We start from the raw sequence: 25098 nt of genomic DNA, 5'->3' as shown, positions 1-25098 counted from the left end.
AATGGCGTGCTGGAAAACTCTGCTACAGCCGCTGCCGTTGCTGAGCGTGGGCGTGCAATGTTTCCGTTGCCGTTGTGCGTTATCAAAAATAAAATGTATAAGCATTTATATACATACATGCATACATATGTATGTACTGTATGTATACTGTATGTACATATGTATGTATATCTAGCTAGGTATGTAGATTTTGGCCAGGCTAACATTGATGCTGCTGCCGTTGCGTGGGCTGGCTGCGGCAAATTACAATATCCAAGAAACGGCAGCAGCAGTTTTGGGCATGACAGCGCGATTTTATGTATAATATGTATCTGTATCAGCAGGAGGCGCCCACACGCTCCCACATTTGATTTACAAATTACTTAGGTCAACATAATTAACGACCACTCAGCAGCCATCAGCGCTCAACGGAAGTGCCCCCAACAATTGAGAAAATCTTTAGTCACAGTCCCATTAATTGAAAGTTTACACTTACACACACACACACACACACAAGACGATCCCAATCGAACTGAACGCGTACGAATTTAAAAGCCTGCCTTTTGGTTTATTGATTTAATTGGCTGAAATTGTCGCGGCTCAGATGCCGCAGCAGCATTATATCAATTACTACAGCGACTGCGGTTTTGGCAGAGCTTGAGCCGAAGCTGAAGCCGAACATGATACATATATGTTTGTACATATGTATGTATCTATTTTTCGATATTCTTTAATTTGCGCAATTAGTTTGCTGCATTTGACCCGTGCGGTCAAATACTGACGCATTAACCTTCGTTAGCCTTCTGCTCAATTGGATCGGTGGAGCTGTGCATATTTTTATGCTTAGCAAGTGTCCGATCTTGTATATATGTACATATGTATTTATGTATGCGTCTTTGTGTAGTGCGTCTTCTTATTTGTACAGCACATATTTCACCAAAAATAAACCAACACCTAAGCAGCCGCTGTCCGATTACCAAAAACCTTATACGCTCATGACGTCAGATGATTGTGGCGTTCGTAGGTGTCAGACGGTCTGGTCTTACCGACACGCGAAATAAGTGTTTAGGTATTTAGTGAGGACGTCTTAAAACCCATAGGCTCATATGAATGCACAATAAAATCTATGTATAGTATATACATACGTGTAGGTTCTTGGCCGATATTTATAAGCCACTATCTCGCCGCTTGTCTGAGTCACACGCTTCGTAATACTGCATCAGCATCATCAATACGTCATTAACAGACGTCATCGCAGTTGGGCTATCGGGTGTGTCCAGAGTGAGTTTGTGTGGGAGAAAGCCAAATACTTGTATAAACACACCAAAATATGTATGTAAATACATACATATGTATATAAATTGCAATATTGGGAGCACTTACACATGTCTATATAAAATCGATCGCGTTCTAGCATTTCACTATTTGGTCAATTTAGTGAGCGTGCATGTGTGAATGAGGACTGGCGCCCGCCATTCCTGATCAATGAATCAGCCGTGAATGAATTTGAATTTAATGCTGGTGCCGAGAGCTTAACGGTACAGTCTTTAACCAAGAAACTTGAACTGAAACTAAAGTTTCATAATAGAGATAAATCTGAAGGTAGAAGAGCTAGAGCAGCAAAAACATATTAAAGCCATTCACTTTGCCTAAAACACCATTAGCACATAAGAACTTGGTGTGATTAGCCACGATTCGTTCTGGAAGTTACAAAAACCAAACCCTTTTAGAATGAATATGAATGGTTAATCCGTGTAAATATTTGAATTAATCGCAAACAATGTAGACACTATTTCTATTTCTCTCTCCCCCATTCATGCCCAACTTTACGCTTATTCGCACAAGCTCGGGAGCGATAAGTTCGTTGCTTCAGTTTTAAGAAATTCAACTTCGAATTCGGGCAATTTGCGAAAATTCCCAAAGAGCTTGTACAAAGTGCGAAAGTCAATTTGCGAATTTTTGAAACTTGTATGAGAAGAATTTGGATTAATACTCAGCATGAATAAAAATATAAGCATTTTCCTTGGCTCTTCAGAATTATATATAAAGACTAAAATAGGGAAAAAGGCTAGCACCCGGAATTTCAAGACATTTTTTAAAAATTATTGTGCAAAAAAAGTTGCGATACTCATACTACATACAATAATTGGAACTAGATGTGCTAGAATGTTAACTGAAAATCAAGGGGAGTATGTTACAGTACAGTAATACCGAGAGGGGAAAAAGTAAGCAACAAATAAAATACTTTCATTAAAGAAAGTCATACCATGTTTCATCAGTCGAACCCATTGTGGAAAGCTTATAGCAATATTAATCTGTTTTGCCAAAACCCGGACACTTCTATCACTAATTACGTATGATAGATAAATTAGAGAAGTAGCTCAAATTGTTCAGCTTTACTTATTTAAATACTCCCGACCATCAATTGGAATTTAAAAACAATATTCAATCAATAATAATTTTGTACAATTCACTTGTTGGTGACTGTCCAAAGTGCGTCGCTGATAAGTAAAAAATGTATAATTGCTACGTAATTTTGTGGTAGAATACAGTAAGAGTACCTGTGACTCAGGATTTGAAGGCGCATTAGTCAGCGCCCAGCATGGGGGCATATGCTGGCAAGTTTCTTGTTTTTTTAATTAGCTGATGGAAAATGGCAAATTCTGCTATCAGTGAGGCGTCATTATAGAAACTACAACTTACCCGCTTTATGAACGGAACCGTTTGAACTTGAAATTCTACTGCACGCTGCTGGGGCGGACACCCATGACCTTGCTGGGCAATGTGCTTGGATGTGCTTGCAGGCGAGCTCAGTCAAGGACAAATTGGAGCGCACTAACAAATGAAGGTGAAAAACACATGGAGCTTTGAAGTTGCGCATTGTTTTTGCGCTGCGCCCTCGAGTGTTTTGTACGCGTTTTCAAACGACCCGGGACCGGGTGTAGGCGAAGTTGCTTGTCAAATGTTCTATTTGTGCGGTCTACTGAGGGCCGGAGCAGCAGTGGACCCACAAACGTGGTCAGGCTGGCAGTTCGCAAGAAGGGGTGTGGGTGTTGTGGAGTCTGACCCTACGCCCACGTATTATATTCTTTTTTACTGCCGCCAACGTTCGAGTTTTCTGACAACGCAAAAGGTTTTGCATTTGTAAGGCTGCTGCTGCCGTCCTTGCCTTCTTTGTCACAACCTCAGTGAGTGCCCCACCCCTTTCTTCGAAGCTCACTATACAGATGTATTTGTATATGTACAATACATATATTTGTATGTATAGATGGCGAACTCCAAATGCGTGGGCTTACATAGATTTTTGTTGTTGCCTTGTCGTCATTTAGTCTTTTCGCGTGGGATTTTTCATTCATGAAATTTTGTTGTGTGAGGAGTTGAGTCGCATTTCTGTGTATGTTTGTGTGTGTCATGTGCTATATAAAGCGGGTTGTGTACGTACATATGTATATAGAAGTGTGTCCGTCCATACGCAACGCATGCGCGAAGCGTAGATGCTTTTTTGGAGAAATTTGCACGCGCGTCGCCAACCGCGGCATATCCTTGAAATTTGGTTGTTGTTGCTGTTATTATTACTGTTGCTGCCAAGCTGCTAGATTCCTTACTTTTTGCAAATATCAGGGTCACGGTTATAAATTTAAACATTGCCATAGTCTCCAAAATGCCCGCATGCTGGGCGTATGTACATACATTCATGCATATGTATATATGTATGTATCTGTGTCCTTGCTGGTTGGGTGAGTCAGGCTCGGACTTTATTCATTGATGGATGAGTCGCTGCTAGTGTTGCTGGAACCTCCAGGTCTACTGTACGACCAACCAGCCACACGCCCATTAATGCGCTCATTTTAAAGAGAGGCCATTTCAGGTTAATAAATCCTAGGAACCACCTTCTTGTGTATAAACATATACATATGTATGTATGTATGTATGTACAAATGTACTTATACATACATATGTATGTACATGTGTGTACAGGATTAGGAGCAAAACGCCCATTTTGGCGATTGAAGAATGCATGAATAAACATACATGCATTTGTGCATATTTACATACGTGCATATATACATATGTATGTACATGCGTATATAGAATTTGGTTAAACAATTTTGCAGCCTAACAGTTAGGCACTTTAACATATTAAATTTGCGTGAGAGTGGGTGGAGGGGAACAGTTGTGAAGCACATGCTGTTACTATAAAGCATGCAACCAACCGCCATAGCATGCGCTAGTTGGCTGCGAATATTCAATTCAATGAATCAACACGCATACCAATGCATAAAAATATCAATGAACTTTACAGAAACTCACCAGCACGGAGAGTGGACATGATGAGAACGTGGAGAGTAAAATAAGAAGAGGCCCTGTTGGAAATACAGCATTAGTTATTATGGAATTGCGAAGTCTGAATTTATTTATTTAATTATAAACAAAAATGCACAGAAAAAAAAACCGAATATAAAATGTATTATAATAAAATGAATATAATATATGTTGTTTGTTATAATATTTTTTAATAAAAGAGCTGTTATGAAAAGGAAAATGTATCTAACTCTTAAAAAGGTGACTGAAATGTACACAAAGTGCTCTATGAATTGATTTATAATAGTTTTTTATCATAAATTCAATTTATTAGGCCAGGGTTTTTGGTATATGTTTTTTAATATCCATTAATTTAATATCGATAATTTTTTGCAGTCAATTCATATTTTCTAAGTGGTATTTGTCGTCATTGGCTATATATTGTAGACTTGGAGAGAAACCAGCGGATTATTCGCTCTTTTTATGCAAAGAGATATACACATATACCCCTCTGCATTTGTGTGTGAGTGGGTGCTCCGACCACGACATGGCGACGACAACAAGTAGGCAATTTCTGTACATGTGTGCGGGTGCTCGCCATATATGTATATGTACATACAAATGTACATATAACACACACCTTAGCGCGCTCACTCGTCGGCTGAGCCGTTTCTACCGATGAGTGGTGCGTGTGTCAGTATTGGTGAGTGTGTGTGCCCAAACTGGTCCGCTGCTCGTTTTTCAACTGAGTTTCGAATTCACTTTGCTCGTGTCGGTCGTGCCGTATGCAGGTTGTAGTTCTGTGTTTCGGACGCGTTTCAGGGTATTTGGTTTGTCAAGCGGGCACGGCACAACCACACACACACTCGTTTCACTGGTACACTTACATGTGTACATACCTATACACGCGGTAGTGATTTTGCGCGCGTTTGTATGCGTGACTCACTCACGCATAGCAAAGTATATAACAAAAACAAAAAACATACATACAAATGTAAATGAATTTTAATTGTGCGGCAGTGCAAAAATGTATTTAAATTTTATTTATACAAAACAATAACGACAACAACAAAAGCAGCACCAAACTCAAATACAGTGCAACAACAATTACAACAACCATTAAAGTGAGAAAAAGCTACAAATGTAAGCAAAAGCAAAAGTTTTCCAAGCGCTGCACACTACAAAAATTCTCCAAAAACGTAGCAGAAAAATTTTAGTGCGCGTTTCATTGTAAAAAATTTCGTGAGTGTAGAAAAGAAACACAACACAAAAAGGGAAGCGCAGCACCAGAAACATAAGAAGAAGAACCACACCAGAAGCAACAAACAACACAGCAAAGCAAAAAATAAAACCAAAGACAAGGCAGAGAAAAATGTGCTGGTAGATGATGTAAACTTAGTAACTTGTTTTTTCCGTGTGCTTCAAACGCGCGCGCTCTTGTTTTTCGATTCATTTTTTCAAAAGACGAAAAACTCAACGCAGAACTCTTTAGCACCAAATCAGAGCGGCAAATCTAATTACAATAACGCGGACAGGCGGAATTTTTGTAATCCTCCCCCCAAATAAAAAGTAGTATTTGACCATGCCGGAAACTGAATTCGAGTGCGTTAGCAAGGAGTGGCTCCAATCAAAGCTGCGTGCCGTCAGTGCTGCAGCCAGCACCAGTTACGATGCCAAGGAGCTCATTATTTTGGACTGCCGTGGCTCCCATGAGTATAGCGAGTCCCATATTCGTAGCGCCGTCAACTTCAGCATTCCGACTATAATGCTGCGCCGAATCATTTGTAAGTCCGAGTAGTTGCATAAGAATTGGATTCCAGAAGTTCACTTTCTGTATCTATAACAGTAAGCTCTTCTAAAATATCAGACACGTTCCGAAATTTCTTATCATTTCACAAATTTTGTATTTAAATATTCCGGACCGAAGTGGCGGCAAAGCCTAAAGGAAATATTTGGGTTTTTTTCTGCTAAAATATATAAACATGCTAATCATAGGAAACTTGGAACGTGCCTATATATTTGCTATTACATATACTAGCTTAAGATGAATTGCATGCAATTTATTTTCAATAAAAATACCTCCCTTACACTTAATACGTAATTGAACTTCCAGCCGGAAAGATCGATTTGGCGTCCACCATCAAGTCGACGGAACTGAAGGAACGCATACAGACGGGCTACAAAGTTAGTCTATTCATACTTTACAACGATGTGGGCGTAGCACCGCCCCAGCAGCAGCAGACGCAGCATGACGTGGCCGGTGCCTTCGCAATGTATGGTAACGGCAATGACGCCACTATCAATGTCCTGCATCGGCGGCTGAAGCAGGACGGATGTCGCGTCGTCTCCTTGCAAGGTAAGCGTCTGTTTATTTCGTCCCTAATCCGTTTTACAGATTAAAGCTACTTTTCAATGTTATATGTAGCGTAGATACAATACATAGTATGTAAAATATTTTATCTTGTTTAAAATCAACATAAATCAAGTACGAGCTTTGGGGCGTCGGGACATTGATAGATATGTACGTATCTACTACAGCATAGATATGCAGTATGTGTATGCGTATGCTATTTGTTTGGCCTATAGCTACATATGTATGTATGTATGTATATTTGGCATTTTTAGCTAGAAAAATAGCCACTAACCAAAACAAAAATAATATAAAAAACTCTTGAGGCCCATAAATAAACATTTGCGTAGACTTTGTGGCACGTTGTTTGGGCATTATGTATTATTATTAACAAAAATATGTGCATAATCTCAAGAAAATGACGGCATGTATAGACAAGGAGCGGTTTGATGATGGACAGATGGAATAAAAAGGTGTATACATCGAATGTTGAAAATAGTCGATCAAATGACAGACATTTTTTAATACATACTGAATAGTTTCATGTTTGTGTTTGATAAAGGATTAAATTTAAGATGGGTTACGGGAAAATGAGGCTTTACTATTTTAGGTTTGATTTTGAGTAAAAGACGCAGATCTTTTTAAAACTCAAATACGTACCAAAGAATAGGAATACATCACACTTCATCATTTTGCTAATATGCACACATACTTTTTTTTGTATATAGTATGTACATATGTATATGTGCATAAGTTTGTAAAAACATACATACATAATTATCTTATATTGGCAATGCATATGTATGTACAAGTATGTACATATATAGATACTATTTGCAACTGCGTATCCGATATGCACACATACATACATATACGTGAATACATAGTACATAAATACATTATACATGAAAACGAAGGCAGCAAGAGAACTGCCAAAGAATGGCAGTGGCTTCATTTTTATTTTTATCACTTCAATTTCCGTTCGCTTACAAGCAGCGCCATGTACGAGTACAAGTCTCTTAGTTCCGCCCAGGCCTCCTCCAAGTCCCTTCTACTGTCGCAGCTCGAGCTTGTCGAGAGTGGCGCATAGCTGACGTACGCATATTTGTTTCCTTTTTGACTGACATTCTGCTGTCAATGTTAATATCGCGAATTGCCAATGGAACGTCAATTCCGAAAGGGAAAGGGAGAGAAAGATAGGGAGAGAGATGGGGAGAGAACTGGATCGGCTTTGCTTTTTATCTAATTCATTTCGCCAAATTGAACTTGAACGCGAAATTAGCATACTATATTTATTTAATTTTCACACTCATGCACTGCACAGAAAATGTAAACAAAATAATAGGAGAAGCGTCAATCGCAGGACGCACCAGGTAGCAAGTTTTGTTGCGGCCTTACTTACCTGGTTGTTAATTAGACGCCCGACCAGCCGGTTTTGCGACTGAAAATTCCATAGAATTGGCAGAAGAAGGTAGGGACCTAATTCTCTGGCTGGTCAGTTCTTCCCATTGTGCAGCGTGAAAATTCTAGCACATTTTGAGCGTTAGCCGGCCATTAAAAGGATTCAAGTACCTGCTCGAACCGTCGATCCTGGCGGGTCGTTTTTCTTAATGAGGACCGCGTGCAATTTGTAAATGAATTTTGAGTTCGTCTCGCCATTGATTGAGATGCACAGATATTTCCACATAATTACTGCATAGAATGTGCCATAAGTATGGCACAACTGTCGTATATACATATATGTATATATGTACATAGTTATATATGAATGTATGTATAAAGTATTTATTTCCCTTTGTTGCCTCAGATAAACGCGTTCAGTTCATTGTGAAACAATTTCATTCTTATTCTATTTGCACTTCGTGTCAACACACCAGGCCCCCACACTCCAATAGCCCAGTTTGGAACTTGCTATCTTATCTGTTTTTGGTACATACATGTATTGACAGATACTTTTGAATGGGCTACGTTGATATTGATGATTTTGATATCGACGTCATGTGCAAGGTCTTCGTTGTAGCTGGCGGCTTGTGGAAGGAAGGAATCGTGTTTCCTTTTAAATGCACTCCTCTCCTTTCAAGTCGCACATACTTGTATACTCGTAGTACATACATAGTGCATACATAATTCCATAAACTAGCCCGCCTTTGCGGCGCTAATTAACCTTGGAATGCAATAAACTGAGACAATTAAGGTTTTTGTCCTGGCACAAGGATTGAGCGATGTGCGCATAAATTGGTTACCCCGGCAACTTGATTGAGTTGGCGGTTGTAATGGGGAATGTCCAGCTCTTCTACCCTCATTACACTTACTCGTCGTTCTTGCTGTCACTTATTTGGATGCGAAATTCGCTTCAATTAAATGCCACTTTGTATGCATTTCTCGGAATTAAAACAATTAAGACGAGCTTGGGTTGGTGATGCTCCTCTTGCTGCTGCAACTGACACATAGAGCTACATATTCAGATATACAAGTATGTATATAGTACACATGAACATAACTACATATATACATATATATGTATGTATATGTAGTTTGCAAGTTTTGAGCAAATGAATCATCATGCACAGCATGTCAGCAACTAGATGCTTCCGTTTTTCAAATTTAATTCAATTATGTATCTACATATACTACGTACATACATACATATGTATTTAAGTATGTGCATATAATATATATTTATAGAAAAGTGGCTTAGCCAAGTTTCGAACCGCGTTCGAGATCGTTCTCATGCACTCTCTTCGTTGGGCCCTAAACACGAGCCAAGTGTCTGAAAATCAACAGAAAGTCAACGAACGATGCGTTGCGTCTGCGCCACCGCCGCTTTTTTTTATTGGGGAGTTCAGGCTAAAATTATAGGCAGAAGCTGAAGCATAAGCGCTCGACTGTATGCGGCACTGTGGAAAAACTCGAACTCGTCTATATATTTTTACAGCCAGCCAGCGAGCCAGCTAGTCAGTCAGGCATATAGCAAAGGCGGATACAAAGCCTTACACTGTTGGCTGTCTGTCGTTCCCGTCCTCTGTACTCTGTGCTCCGTTCGCGTGTCCCATTCGTCGTCCTCATGTCCGCCTCGACCCTTTTATAGAAATTGAACTCAGCCGCTGCGCATGCGCGGCTGCTGCGCCGGCCATAAAAATGGCTCTGTGGTATTTCCACACGACGCGCATTTTCCAACTTGCTTTTTCTCCTCTACATATTTGTAGTTGTTGAGTCGCTCGACTTGGCGTGTTGGAGAGTTGTTTGAGCCTCATAGCGAGCCTCATTCACGCAGCCACCAGTCAGCAGTCAGCGACAAAGTTGGTAGTTGCTTCTATAGTATTTTGTTTTGGGGCAAGCAAATTTCACAAGTTTTCTTTGTTAGATTTTCTTACCTACTTTTCACACACGTGGCAATTGTGGGCACTCTGAATGGCGCCTCAAGGTCGGCCAGATCCTTGACGCCAACAGCGCAGAGGCCCAAGTCTAGCTAAGCTGAGCCACCTCGTTTATATTATTTTACAATTTGATAATTCATCAAAGAATTTGATGCTTGGGCTGTTTCTAACTGGTCTGCCTTAGCCGAAAAACCTGATCACAGGCAGTTAACCGCAGCAACAACTACAACATAAGCCACCTACATATATGCCGCATGTCGTTAGCCAAATTTGTTTAGCTTATGGCGACTTACAGTGGCTAAGACTTGAGGTTTTGGGGCGTCTGGAAACTGCTGTATATTGTTTATAGATTACTTATTCATTCATTAGATTATTCAAGTGACTTACGGATGTTGTATAGTATGTTATTTCTTGCAACCGCCAGGTCTATTTAAATAAATTCTTGCACATTTGAACACCTAGTTCAACATTATTGTGTTTCTTCAGATAGGCCTTTATTTTGCAGAAATGGCCCGTATTATCGCAATTGAACTCATATTTGATTTTAAGCGATATCCTTGTACAAGTATTTGTTTAATTTGAATTAATATGCACATTATTAAGTAGATATATAGATAGTATTTTAAGGCACAGTATGTCCTATAAGTAGTGTGAGAATGATGTCTAACTTCGACCCACAGTGCACAATTTTTTATGCACGCATGTGTGTTTGTATATACTCGTAGTACATGGAAATGTATGTCGCTGTTTATGGTGACAAACAAAATGCTGCCCACATGCAAAGTGGACAGACATTCGTTGGCGTTAGTAGTCTTATAAAGCAATCACAGTTGCTGCCGCCCTCGAGAAGCATTTGAGAATGAGCGTCGCTAGCCGGCCGTTGGCTGTTGGTTTGGTCGTCAGTTGGACAGTTGGTCGAGAGCTGGAGCTTGAGCTCGGCCTACGGCGCCTGACAAAAACATTTTTGTGCCTTGTATTTGGGTCAAAGTTTGTGTGGGTTTTTAATTTAGCAGCCGGTAGTGGTAGCGGCACAGTCAGCGGCGAAGTAACGGGCAGACCCACATTTCTTGGATGGACTGTCGCTCACGTGCTTCCTGAAGAACAACATAAAGTGTAGAGGCGTGGCGGCAATGGCGGTGAAGGTGCTGGTGCTGGTGCTGGAGCTGCTGAGAAGGGGCGCCACAGCAAGATAAAGAAAACTGGAGATACACACTACAAAGACCAAATATTTGCAACAATTGGCACTGCCGTTGTTGTTGCTGACGACGACTTCCGGTTGGTCAAAATTGAGCGGGCGTTTGCATAGCTCAGAAATACGATCTCTCCATTCCGTTCTCGCCCACACAGTGCCACACAGTGCCACACAGTGTTTGTGTGTGTCTGTGTGCATGACTTCAGCGGAAGTTTCAGTTTAAGGCGACTCTAAAAAGGGCGTTTCAAAAACACGGCTCTTCGGTTGTTTAAAATCAGTGGCGCATTGCTAAATACAAACAACGCTATCGATGCCAACGGTCCCCTCTCATGAGTTAGGTTGGGGTTGGGGTTGGGGGCGGGTAGTAGGAGAAGACAAGCTCGTGGAGCCTGGTGCGGCATACGCGTAAATTGTTGTATTCTTGGAATTAGCAAGCAACAAGAGAGATGACTACGACGACAATGAGCGAGGCTGCGGACGGACACACATGTAAACACAAACAGTCCGATAGACAGCCTCGAAAACGGACGGACGAATATACAGACAAAACGACTGCGGCGCAAAAAAAAGATCAGCATCAAAATGAAATGGAGCTAAAAGTTGTAGTCGACAGCATGAGCAGCCGAGCAGGAACAAAAAAAAAATAAAAAAACAACAACAAGCAGCTCGAAAAAGCGTGCTTGCATGCATAAATCCACAGTAATAGCAACAACCACAAGCATAGGCAACAAGAATAACAGAAGCAACAGCATGAACGCATTTCATCAAAGTGCAAATTAGCAGAAGATTCCAAACGAGCCACACAGCCAGCCAGCCAGCCAGCCAGCTATCTGGAGAGAGCGACAGAGAGGATGGCGATGACGATGCTGATGCCGACGATGGAGCTGTGCTCTCGCCTCTGTCCATGTGCTTAGCATGGTTCGTGTCCGTGCTTAAGTTTAAGCTGCAACACACACCGATTGCCATGCTCTGTGCATTGAAAAACGAATTATTGTCACCCTCCAGTTAATATTACTTATGCCACAATATAACTAAAAGCAGTAAATGACCCATCGTAGCGTTTATTACAGGAAAATATATATTACGAAGGCGCTAGCAAAATTATAAATTCTACATACGGTACATATTTAATATACATACATAATTAAATATAGCGAAACTATTTTTTATTTAAAATTAATTTATTAGCTAATAATTTGAGAATAAGTAGAAAGAAAGTGAAGGAAAAAGACGAAACGAATCAGGATCCGGGCTGTACGGCCATGGAGCATTGCTTCACCCGGGTAACAAATTCATGTGTATGTGTCGAAGAAATGCCAATTCCTTAAATATATTATAGGCGATAGAAATCTTTGCTTATTATGTCGGAATTTCAAAATCTTTAATCTTTATTTAAAAGATATCTTAAAAGGCAATTCAGATTAAACCACCCACAACACTCAGTAACATGCAAAACTAACATAGACTAGGGCTCAAAAGAATTTGAAAATGTGAGTCTGTGACTTGGAACATTTATTTCTGCCGGGCATTAAACAAAACTGTTGTCAACAAAAATTAAGAAAAAAAGTTTAACAAAAGTAACCATATTTCCAGCTTTTCTATTCTTATTTTCAAAATGAAAAATGTTTGTGCTTGCACGAATTGTAGGGCATGCCAAAGTCGTTCTTGCATACTCCTTGTATTCTCTGCGTACTTCACGGAGCTTTTTCTGTTGTTCTTGTCTCCTCCATTGGAGTCTCATAACAAAATAGTATAAAGTGCCAATGCTGCTGTTCAGTTGCGGCTCCCGTGTCAATAGCTTCAAGAACGCATGCCTGGTACTTCTGAGGACGTGGTCTGTCCGGAACGGGGCCTTTGATGGATCTTGTTGTTCACAGTTATGTATTGTATGTATGTTCCTATAAAGTCCTTTGTTCTTTATTTAAAAAAGTCGTACAAACTATTACTGTCTTGCAAATGTTTAGTCTAAGACGCATGAGAAAAATCTTTCCAGTCTGTCTGTTAAAATTTCCGCTGTGGTCCTACAATGAAATCAAGAACGACTCCGACTCTTTGGGACCACACATTGCATTCGAAAATTAATATTAGTATGTATTTTATTTTGAAATCAGCAAACCTTTTTTGAAAAACAAAATCAACAAAGCCTTTTGCTAACGATTTTGTTTGTTTTGTTGTTTCCTCAATTGTTTTGAATCGAAGCTGCATTCTATCGTCCAATCCGTACTTAGGTATGTATAGTGCATGCATACTACAAGTATACAACATTTCATTTTGACTTTGTGGCATGCAATATTTATAAATGCCAGGCCGTCGCATTTCGCCTTCCCTACGTTCTCATGGGTCATTTCTTCCTGCTTCCCCTCCCACCCGTTATCCAATTGCTGTTTGAGCATTTCATTTGCAAATGAAATTCAGCGCACGTTGCTCAATGGCGGCGGCATTGGAGTTGTTTTGACAGTGTGGGCTTTCCAGTGAGCCGCTAAATCCGAAGACAGCGGTCTTTTATTATGAAAACTAGCACATGGTGGCCAGGCCGGCCAAGGCAGCAACCAACGGAAGTGTCAAGCGGGGGTGGAGAAAAAATCGATAGGTTCTTGATGAAATGCGTCGCTGCTGCATGGCTGCATGTGTGCATATTGATGCGTGTGTGTGCATGTGTGTGCATGTGTGTGCCTGTGTGCGGTGGGAGGAAGGGTGAATACTTGTTGCGTGCCTCAGGCAAGCCGAAAAATACCGACGACTAAGGTGGGGCACCCGTCATTAAATTAGAGCGACGACGATGGCAAAGTGAAGCTGCACATTAAACTTGACCCCGTTTTCAAACTGGCAATCGTGCTCCTCCTTCTCCCTACCTCCAGTGCCGGCACCCACACAAGCGCAGTTCAATTATCCATACATAGGAGTACATATGTAGACACATATACACATACATACAAGTATATGGATGCGCATTCGATGTCTGTTGAACGGTTTGAACGACCTTTATTTCTGTCATTGACAGCTGTCGTGGAATTGGCAACGCAGTCGAATTTCCCACGGTGTACAAGAAATTCTACTGCGTAGCATACGAAATATAGTTAATTTAAAATGCGCCGTTTTGCGAACAGGAGCAGATTCTACGAAACCACAGCAAAGAGCAGGAAAAAGGGTTTGGTACGCCTCGTGTTGTTTCGTTTCCTTTCTTCCGTGGTGTGTGTTTCGGGCAAGGACACGGCTCGACTAATGCGGCAAAAGCTGCCGCGCGGTCTATTTATAGCGCACAGCTTCCGACATGGACAACGTGCCGCTGCCTATCCTAGGCCCAACATGGAGTTGGCGCCAGCAGCGGGGGTACATTGGGAAACTGCTGTATCTGGAGGGGTGCCTGGGCCAAATTAGCCATGGTTATTTACATTTTGATTGATTGGCTTACGTAGCTTGACATTTTGTCAGAGAGAAGTATTATAAGCTTTTTAAAAAATACATGCTCTGGCTTCCTGAAAGGGAAGACCCGTTCCTACGCTTCTGACATTTTGTAATTATGCTCCAAATAGTTCTTGGATCAGCTAACAGTTGGCGAAGGACAATTTAAATTGTTAGTGGTGGTTATTTTTGCCTGGTTATTTAATTGATTTAGTTTGTTACATAAATTCAATTATGTGAGAACTGCGAAGAGAGATTGATGTTCTTGACTGACTCTATCAATAAGTATTGATTAAATTTAAAGAGCCCGTGTACATTACGTTTGTGAACTCTTTAAAAATGAAAAACATTCGCAAATGTGGCCCTAAATTCCAGCCAAGGAAGGAGCCAAACAAGCTAACGTAGATACATCAATTATGAATATTCTATAAGCAACTTTTCTGCATCTAATTAGGTTTTTTTTTGCTTTTTGGATGGGTGCGGTTCTGTGCTTTCTCCTCTGCTCCTCTCCTCCTCTTGCTCAGGCCCGGTGGGGTGGTTATTAACATATGCGCCGACGTATAACGATGGCTGCCTAACTAAACAATTGTGTTAGTTAGCAAACAAAGTTTCTGCTGATGAATCGAGCCGAGCGAGTGACCAGCTATGCGGAAGCAACTGGCAATAAAATAGCGAAAATTATGTCGCGCGTCCGCTTCTACTCGGCTCCAATTGCATGGAATTGACTTAAAACGTGGACGGACGAGCATGCAAATGAATGCACACAAATAAATGAATGTAATGATCGCACAAACTGGGGCTCGTTTTCCATGCGAATTTATAGAGCAGAGAGTGCAGTGGGGGGAGATTCATGGCAACACATCTTATGAGGGATTTACTAACAGTTCATTGTTGCAGTGGCATATTATATCGTACATATATCGTCCCCACTTGTTTATAAAGCGAGTATCGCGTGCAGACCGCAGACTAACCTCTAAGGCGACAATAGCAATATGTTGTTTGCAGCTGTATGTAATACCACGACTCCTATATACTTGTACAAATGTGTGTACAGTTTTTTGAATGCTCATAACAGGTGCACACGCCCACTCTTGCGCTCATCAGCGGTTGATTGTTGTCCCCGCTAACTTTGACTTGGCTCGGTTCGTGTCCGTGTCCGTGTCCGTGTCCGTGAGAGATGTACACTCATCGAACACTAGAAGTCTGACATATTTGATGCGCGTGGTCGTTTATTTAGAATTTCGGTGCTTGTTTTTGTTGTTGTTGTTATTGTTATTGTTGGTGTTGCTGCCGAATATCTGTGCTTGGGCGTAGGTGTGCACGAGTGTGTGTGAGAGGGACAGGCAGCAGTAAAAAAAGAAGCAGCGGCAGCTTTAAGTTGGCAGCTTCTACGTGGGCGTCGGCTGTTGTTGAGTTTTTATACCCTGCACACCCGTAGGATAGAAAGGGTACATTAGGTTTGTACAATGTATGTAACAGGCAGAAGGATTCCACAAAGCATATAGTATATGTATATTCGTAATTAGCATGACGAGACGAATCGATAGAGCCATGTCCGTCTGTTTGGACGAACGACTTCAACAAACTTGGTATGTAGACTCTCATAATATCTAAGTTTATTTATTTATGTTCTTAGATATTTTTTTTTGCTTCTGCTAAGGACGCTTATAACTCAGTACCGGAAGTTTGTCTGGGTTCAGGGAATTTCACTATCAGGCTTGCTCGACTATAGCGCTTCTTTTGCTTCAATGCACAGTGGGAAAATATTAGGGATACGATAGTCGAAAGTACTTCGTGTTTTTGCAATTTTTTGTTTAGATAGTATGAAATGTGTGTATACATACATACATATGTATATAAAAATATTTAAACTGAATTACGGGTAATACGAACGTAAAATTCTGTCTATGTGTGTGTCTAGTAAAGAGTTGAATCAAAGATGCTAAGATAACAATAATGTCTACAACTTCCTTTAGAGTTGACTATCACGATGAAATTTACACACGAACTAACTTCAGGAAAAACTTGTCCTGCATTCCAAATTTGGTTATACTACCTGTTTTTTTTTTGATTAGTCTTTTCATATTTCAAATATATACATACAAGTACATAGCAATTTTAGCTACAATTTTAAACACCGATTAAATAGATTTTGAATCGATTCTTTTTACCCCTGGGTGAAGGGTATAAAGAAGTAATGAATACAGTGAAAACTCCCTTAATGCACACGTATTTTATTCGGACGCTCTTCGGCGGACACATTTTCTAAAACATTCGTGTATAAAGTATTTAAGTATCCCCTTAAGCGGGGATCTGGCCGACCGTGAGTGTCCGGCCAAGAGAGGTTTCACTGTCACACAGTTACGAAATTGAACCAAATTTTGTATGCAGTACTAAGAGTGAATTCTGTACCGAAACGGTTGCCAAAAGGATTTTTCGTGTTTTTGGCTTCGGCATGGATCTGAATATTACGCATACGCACATGGGTGGCCCCAGCATGTGGTGCCTGCCAGCAGTCGCTATTGCTGCAGTCAATCATTTGTTACACAATGCATCAACTATACTATAAATACACTAGAAGAAACTAGGTATGGCGCAGTCAACATGAATGAACGATAAACAGCATGTGGGGCGTCGCCTGCAGTTCAATAGCTTTTTGTCAATGAGTTAGACGCGTCATAAAAAATCAAAACGAGTCGCATGTCTTACATGGCTGCCATTAGCCCAGACATCTTGCAAGCGCTTCCCCTCACATGTATGTTTGTAGTAGCTTTACATAATCATATAGTATAGATAAAAAGTGTAAATGTTTATCAGTATTTTCACGAAAAAGCAACGCCTGACCCCACTGGCTGCACATTTTGTTTATATTTCAGTCGCCCCAAATTTTCCAGCGCCCCGAAAATGTTGCCGCCTATTTTTGGGGCTACATTTTTTACTAGTACTAGCCGACCGAGCACATAAACAAAAAACAACCGAGAATGCACAGGCATCAAAATGAAAATGAAAATGGAAAATAAGGCGCATGGCGAACAGAAAATATTAATGACTGCCCATTTCCGCCTTGATGCGCGTTTTTTTATATGTATGTTGTAAAATAGACGAGAAAACCATGCGGGCTGCCGCACGCCCTCTCCCTACCAGCCGTTGGCGCAAGTTTTTTTGGTAAAAGTTTGTAGATAGTTTCTAAAGTTGGCCATTACGGTTCGTGGTCGCTGCAAAATATGAAAATTATTTCGTATTATCAAATGGCCATCAAGGCCTGCCAACAACAAAATCCACTGCACAGAGCAACGCCCAACCATTGACATTTTAACTCGTTGCAGTGTAAGTTGTTGCGGAAGTTGATTGATTGCAGCCCGAGTGATTGATGTGGCAAGCTGCGGAGCTGTAGAGCAATCGCAAAATGTCAACACACGCGCTTCTAGGTGTCGTTGACTTAACTGGCCCGATAGTTGCCTCGTTAGCATCAACTGTTGTATCCAATCCATTTACATACATTCCATATAGTATGTACAATGTACATGCAAACTTTTATCATATTTACAAGCATACTAAGTATATGTAAGAATACATACTATATCTAATCCAGAGCTTATGCGATCATGTGTTTTAGTCAGATTGCTCTATAGCTCTGGAGAAATATCGAAATTCCAAAAAATAAAATAAACTCGTCCTTTCTCGGACCTAGGAGAATCTGGATGCCAACTTTGGTTATTATAGCTTTTATAGTTTCAGAGATCCTTGCGTTCATCCAGACGGACGGACAAACGGACAGACGGACAGACGGACGGACGGACATGTCTAGATCGATTTCTCTCGTCATGCTGATTCAGAATATATATACTTTATGGGGTCGGAGATGCTTTCTTCTGCATGTTGCATACTTTGCACAAACCTAATATACCCTTTTTACCCTACGGGTACAGGGTATAAAAACACTCTATTTTAAATTGAGTATTTTAGTCAGATTTCTGTTTCTGACTGTTACTTTTCTTATTATGGTGTTTTGGGTTGTGCTGTCCAAAATTAGACGCGAGTTTCGAGACTTTCGTTCGGATAGAATTGTGGAATGTGTTTTGGAATGAAGTTTCTTCTCAATCACTATATGTATGTATATGACTGCCTCTACATACAATGTGATAGTATCTACAAAGCAATTCATAGATACATAAATACACACATACATACATGGAGTGTATCTATAGTTCTTGTCTGCGCCTTTTCGTTTGTACTCATATTGCTTCATTGATGAGTTCACACAAAATTAGGCAGCAACAACGACAACAATAGCTGCGGCAACAGAAAAAAACAAAAAAAAAACAGTAGGAACGACCTTCAAAGCGTTGAAAATGTAAACTTGAACGAGAAGAGAAGCACAAACTAGTAAATACATTTTTGTTTCGCTTGAATTTTTACTTCTGTGCTGCTTTGTCATTTCACTTCTATTGTGGGCTTAACATTCGTTGAGCAAAAAATATACATACAACTATATACAAATGTATGTACGAGTATGTATGTATGTATGTATGTACATAAGCACCTCAATGACAACAGCAGCAACGTAAACCGGATTTGTGCCCAGCAGCGATGCCCCTCCTCCCACCAACCTCCAACCAACCCTTTCCCACCACCAGAGCTTTAACTACAACTGCGTCAGAACCGTTGGCACATGTGTCGTCCCGTCCATCACCCACGCCGGCCAACCGAGCACACAAAGCAGTCCAAGCTCGGCTGAGGCCCCCCTCCTTGTTTGTGTGTGCTCCTCATACTAAGCGTAAAATTATTTTGATTATTTATTAACAAGAGAGAACGCTACAGTCGAGCAAGCCCGACAGTGTAATACCCTGTACCCAGGTAAACTTCCGTCACTGAGTTATATGCGCCCATAGCAGCAGCAAAAAGAGGAAGAAGAAGAGCGAACTTGTTGCTGCAGTTTGTGGGGGTTGTACTGTAGAGAATTTGTTTCGCTAATAACTTTTCTTAGAATTGACCGAATTTGATAAAATTTTAAACAACAGTAGATAATTGTATAGAAATTATGTGTGCAAAGTTTGGTTTAGGTAGCTTTTGAAATGTGGACGCTATTGACGAAATTCTGTAGCGGGGGAAGGGGGGGAAAATTAAAAAAAAAAAAATAAACTCGTCCTTACTCGGACCTAGGAGAATCTGGATGCCAACTTTGGTTATTCTAGCTTTTATAGTTTCCGAGATCCTTGCGTTCATCCAGACGGACGGACAGACGGACAGACGGACAGACGGACAGACGGACGGACATGTCTAGATCGATTTCTCTCGTCATGCTGATCAAGAATATATATACTTTATGGGGTCGGAGATGCTTCCTTCTGTATGTTACATACTTTGCACAAACCTAATATACCCTTTTTACCCTACGGGTACAGGGTATAAAAACAACCACAAGCTGCACAAACAAATTAAATATATATACTCACATACATATATATGTATGTATGTATTCATGTGCATATAATTTTTACAACTACCAACCTGGAATTGCGGCTCATTCATCGTTTTGCTTGCTGTCTGAGTCGCCGCACATTATTTATTTGTTTGCCTGGCTGTCTGTCTGTTTGTTTATAATTTTTGCTGTTGTTTTTCCTACTACTAGTTATCTACAGAAATGTATGTATGTGTACATAAAAGTGTGCGCAATATAAAGCAAAAATAAATAATGTTTTGTTTTGTTTGGTTTTTTCTGTGTTCACATTGTTGTACCTGAAACCGCACACAGCGATATACTATATATGACATACTTATATACCGTATTTATAAAAATGTGTACTTATATACTATACATACATACATACATATGTGTATATGTAAGCCCCAACGATCAATTCATTCACTTTTTCCAGCCATTCCATCCACAACGGAAATGACGTATACGTGTTTTTTTCGTCGCGCACCTTTAAACAGTTAGGCGCGGCTCGATTTGGTCGATCCTCTCCTCTGAGGCCTCTATATGGACGAACTATTGGGCAGAATTAATTAACTTGTGTCCGCGTGTGGTCAGTGGGTTGCTAACTGACGCACTGGGCGCCCTTCTGGGCGACAATCTGACAGCGCCAGCGACGTCAGCACGTGCTGGCCTATGCTCGTAAGGTCGGACGGCCGTAGCCCAGACACGTACACGTACACGTACATACTCGTATGTATGTTTGTATGTACAACGTCCGAATGCCCGTGCGTTTGCTCATTGCTAAGTGCAAACCGGAAGCGCACACCATGTGCAAAATATGGCAAAACTGTTATATATTGTATTGTATATATGTATGTAGATAGGTGTATAGTATAACTTCTATTGTGAGCACAAGGCGTCTCTATGAGAGTGTACAAGTATGCATGTGTGTGTGTGCGATGTGTGCAACGGAAGCGGGCCAAAGGTGACCGACAGATATAGTAGACCGAGTGAGTCATCGCACTCAATAGCCATGGACAGTTTCGAGTACATATTACTTATTGATTCCCCACACATTTCAAATGTGTGGCGACATTAACTCGTAGAAGATCTTTGCAGAACACTTACAAGTAATTAATGAATAACCACATAATGGTGTCATTTACGATGCATACTTAAACCGTGCACCGTAACGTAAACATATGTATTAGTATAATTATTCATTTAAAAATGCATTCATATTGATTTTGTTTCATCGAAATATTTTTGAAAACACTTTTTTAAATTTTTATTTTATTATTGAATCACGGAATCGGCCTACACTAATGGCAATAGCACTATTGCTTTCTCCTATAAAAAGAAACCAAATTCAACAAGAGTACAATAAAAAACAAATTAAAGATTCGCATACAACTAATGCTTAAACTATAAGATCCGTCGGTTGTCTTCTTCTCAACTTTAAAGATGAAAGTTTTTGACGACAGGAAATGAGAAAAAAGAACATAAGTACAGATTCTTATCTTCGTGAGTGCACGCTGGCTACAAGCTATCACACGATATACGGTGTATTGAACTTTATGTACGACTATAAAAAAGAACCTTTATCAGAATATTAGGGGGAGTTCTTTAGATTGCATTAGGCAGTAACTTTAATTATTTTGAAGACGCGTATTCTTGGTACTCCTCATAAATTAAACAAATGTAAAGTACTATATATCGATCGATACTCAATATTGCCCTATTTATAATCTGTCTTCTGCATTGCTAAGAACGCAAACTGAGCTTCGGGATTTCATGTACAACATTCTTTTTTTACATGATTTTGATGTATCTTTAGACATAAGGAACCAATCACCTTTTTTTGCATATGATCAATGTCTTTTTTACACGGTTGTTTCTGGACCCAATCTAAAGTCTAAAAACTGAATTATGAGTATTTGGGACGGTTTTTTATTTATTTTTTTTTTTTTTTTGTCGAACTGAAATGGATATCGAATTTGGATTACAGAATACTCGAATGTTGTGGTAGCTGAGGGTGCTCTTGGATGATGCCAACCGAAATAGAATTATGTATTTTGACGGTAGTCGCGGTAGTCGAGGAAGTTTTATTGGAAATTTAAGATAGTACGGTCGTTGTGATTGCGAAATAAAGCATACATATGTACAACCCGTTGGCCGGCATTGATAACCGATTTGCATTGTTTTGTGCATTTCATTGTATTTGCGAAAGCACATTTGTTATGATCAAAGTAGGAAATTGTGGGCTTCCGTTTTGTGTTATGCTGATGATGACAATTCCCAGCTTTGTCATCAACGGTGCTACTAATACGGCCACCGCCTTCGCCCCCTCGTCGCGCAATCGGTGCTCTTTTATTTATAGAAAACAGCAGTGCACAGCATTTCCGTTTTTCGATTTTCCTTTCGCGTTGCGTATGGCAGCCACATCCGTTTCTAATTGGAGAAAAACGACAAGCGGTCGACCGCTTTTGGCCTGACGCATTTTATGAATGAGGCGAGCGAACTGAAAGAAAAAGAATTTCATGCACGCTTGAGCACCATGCGTGCGAGCGAGGTGGTGATGGAATGGGACTTAGGACCCACGTAGTAGGTGTTGTCTTACCGAAAGCCTAAAGAGCTAAGCTTGGCTAAGCATAACGAAGAATTTGCACCGCTTCGAAAAAACAACAAACAACACACAAGCAAGCAAAACGAAACAAACCCGAGATTCTTCAACTCATACCTACTCTCTTCTTTTTGCAGAGGGCTTCTCCAGTTTTCGACAAGCATTTCCGGAGTGGTGCGAGGATGACAACCAGGTGCACAACAAAGAAATGGAATCTAGTCGGAATGCACAAGCTGATCAGCTCATGGGTCTAAGGTATGTAGAAAAACAAATCAAATCGGTCTTAGAGAATGAGTCATCAATTAATAAGGCATGTTTAGAGATTTAGAAATACTTGTACATATTATAATTTATTCATTCATCATTATAATTTATTCACTAAAAGAAGGCGTAGCAGATAATAATGATCTGTAAGTAAGAACAGGACACAAAATTGAAAAGGCAATATTTTTACGTTAACTAAAAACTAGATGTTTGAATTGCTTTTATGGACTCTTAGGAGTTGTCCCTGAATAGATACGATTTAAGAGCACTTCTTCTGTGAGCGAATTTTTATTATTGAGCAATGTTTTGAACTCGATTTATTTTTACAGATCCTTGCGCATTTCCACACCGCATTCCGATTCGGCCTGTAGCAGTTCGGCCGAGTCATCGGATTGTGAAAGCACCACACACCATCATAATTTTAACGAAGCGCCAGTTGAGATAATACCAGGCCTCTTCCTTGGCAATTCCTCGCACAGCTGCGACTCGAATGCTCTGCAAAAGTACAACATCAAGGTTTGTGTGCTTCATTAATTTGCCGCGAGCGGTTCACTAATCAATGCCTTACTTCACAGTACGTTTTAAATGTCACACCGGACTTACCAAATGAGTTTGAGAAACACGGCATAATCAAGTATCTGCAAATACCCATTACTGATCACTATTCCCAAGATTTGGGCATGCATTTCCCAGCTGCCATACACTTTATAGGTAAGTGACGAATCGCATCAAGTCCAACTTATTCCAAGCCTAACCCATTATTCGCTCCACCAATCATTGCAGAGGAAGCGCGCTCCGCCAATTCGGCCGTGCTGGTACACTGCCTCGCCGGCGTCTCGCGCTCCGTCACCGTTACGCTCGCCTACCTAATGCAAACACGAGCGCTCAGCCTGAACGACGCCTTCAAGCTGGTCCACGCCCGCAAGCCCGACATCTCTCCAAACTTCCACTTCATGCGGCAACTCGAGTCCTTTGAGAGTCAGTTGCGTCTGAATCCCAGTCCCAGTGATTGCAATAGCCAGGCCATGGACGAGGGCCACATCAGCAGTGTTGCTGGAAGCTCGGCAATTGAGCTATCCGCTGGGGGCGTTGTCATCGCCGCTCCCCGCTGCGCTCGTGGCTCAAAGTTTTCGTGCAACTGCATCGCCCCCGACTGCAAGTGTATGCAAACTGGCGGCTTTATGGCGGCCCATCTGGCCAAGGCCACGGGTGTTTCGCCTGATTCGGGCATCGAGTTCGATCGATGGACACCGTCGTCGGACACGGGCCTCAAATGAGATCAGATTGTGGGAAAGAGTTTTGTGCTGCCGCCAAGTAGTCAGGAGATGATGTCGCCTCCCATTTTCGTTGCAACTAATGCGGATAACATGTCCCCCGCCTCGACCACTAGTTCGTCCACCTCGACCACAACCACGGCGGAAGCTGTGTCTGTGGTGGAGGTGGTGCTGGCCACAGCATCTGCAGCTGTGGACTCCACACTATGTGAGTTGGAAGAGGAAAAGGATCTGGATCAGGAGCAAGTGGATGTCAAAATAGAAGCGGAGTAGGAGCGACAGTTAGGGCATGATATTTAGTTGGTTGCACAACTCATTTCCTTCCTGTTTGATTGCGCACAACAACTACACAAAACACACACACACATATATAAATCATATACAGCTACACGCCCACACAGAAATATAATATAATCGATCCTAATTTCTAGATAATTTTTTAAGTAAGAACACAAAAGAAAAATGTTGAAAACACTAATACCGGCTGAAGAGAGTTCAGCGGCAAGAAAAGTTAAAATTTACTTTGTTGCTGCAATTCTCAAAAATAAAAAAAAGCAGCCGTAATTCACATGCATATAAAATAACAACCACACACTAAACAAAAAAGGAGAAAAGCAAATTGTATAAGCGATAACATGTACTTATTTGTTTATGCACATGCTTGTCCCTAACTCTGTACAAATGATGTACGTTAATGGAAACACCCACGTTATTTATAAAGTTGAAACTTGAAACCATTTTAGGCGAATAGTTTTATAATTTAACTACAACTTAATGTTCATAAATGTATAATTGTTATATGCAAAAACCCATGCAACTATAAATACAATTTAAACCAAGTCATACATATATGTATAAATGTAAACAAATGAAGTTGGTGAAACCCGCAAAAAAAAAAACAAAAAAAATATAT

The 25098-nt window shown here is 40.6% G+C and overlaps 1 protein-coding gene across 1 annotated transcript; it reads left to right on the top strand.

The window, feature by feature from the left end:
- Window positions 1–5076: 5076 nt before the first annotated feature.
- On the top strand, window positions 5077–25092 carry LOC115633785 (dual specificity protein phosphatase Mpk3). Its single transcript, XM_030531261.1, has 6 exons — window positions 5077–6065; window positions 6395–6637; window positions 22785–22902; window positions 23241–23427; window positions 23487–23622; window positions 23695–25092. The coding sequence occupies exons 1-6, from the start codon at window positions 5864–5866 to the stop codon at window positions 24186–24188; spliced, it is 1380 nt and encodes a 459-aa protein (XP_030387121.1). The 5' UTR covers window positions 5077–5863; the 3' UTR covers window positions 24189–25092.
- Window positions 25093–25098: the final 6 nt, after the last annotated feature.

Source organism: Scaptodrosophila lebanonensis, unplaced genomic scaffold (assembly GCF_003285725.1).
Source record: "Scaptodrosophila lebanonensis strain 11010-0011.00,11010-0021.00 unplaced genomic scaffold, SlebRS2 tig00000001-arrow-pilon, whole genome shotgun sequence".
Lineage (NCBI taxonomy): Eukaryota > Metazoa > Arthropoda > Insecta > Diptera > Drosophilidae > Scaptodrosophila > Scaptodrosophila lebanonensis.
The sequence above is the reverse complement of the archived record's forward strand: the minus strand, read 5'-3'. Positions and strand labels throughout refer to the sequence as shown.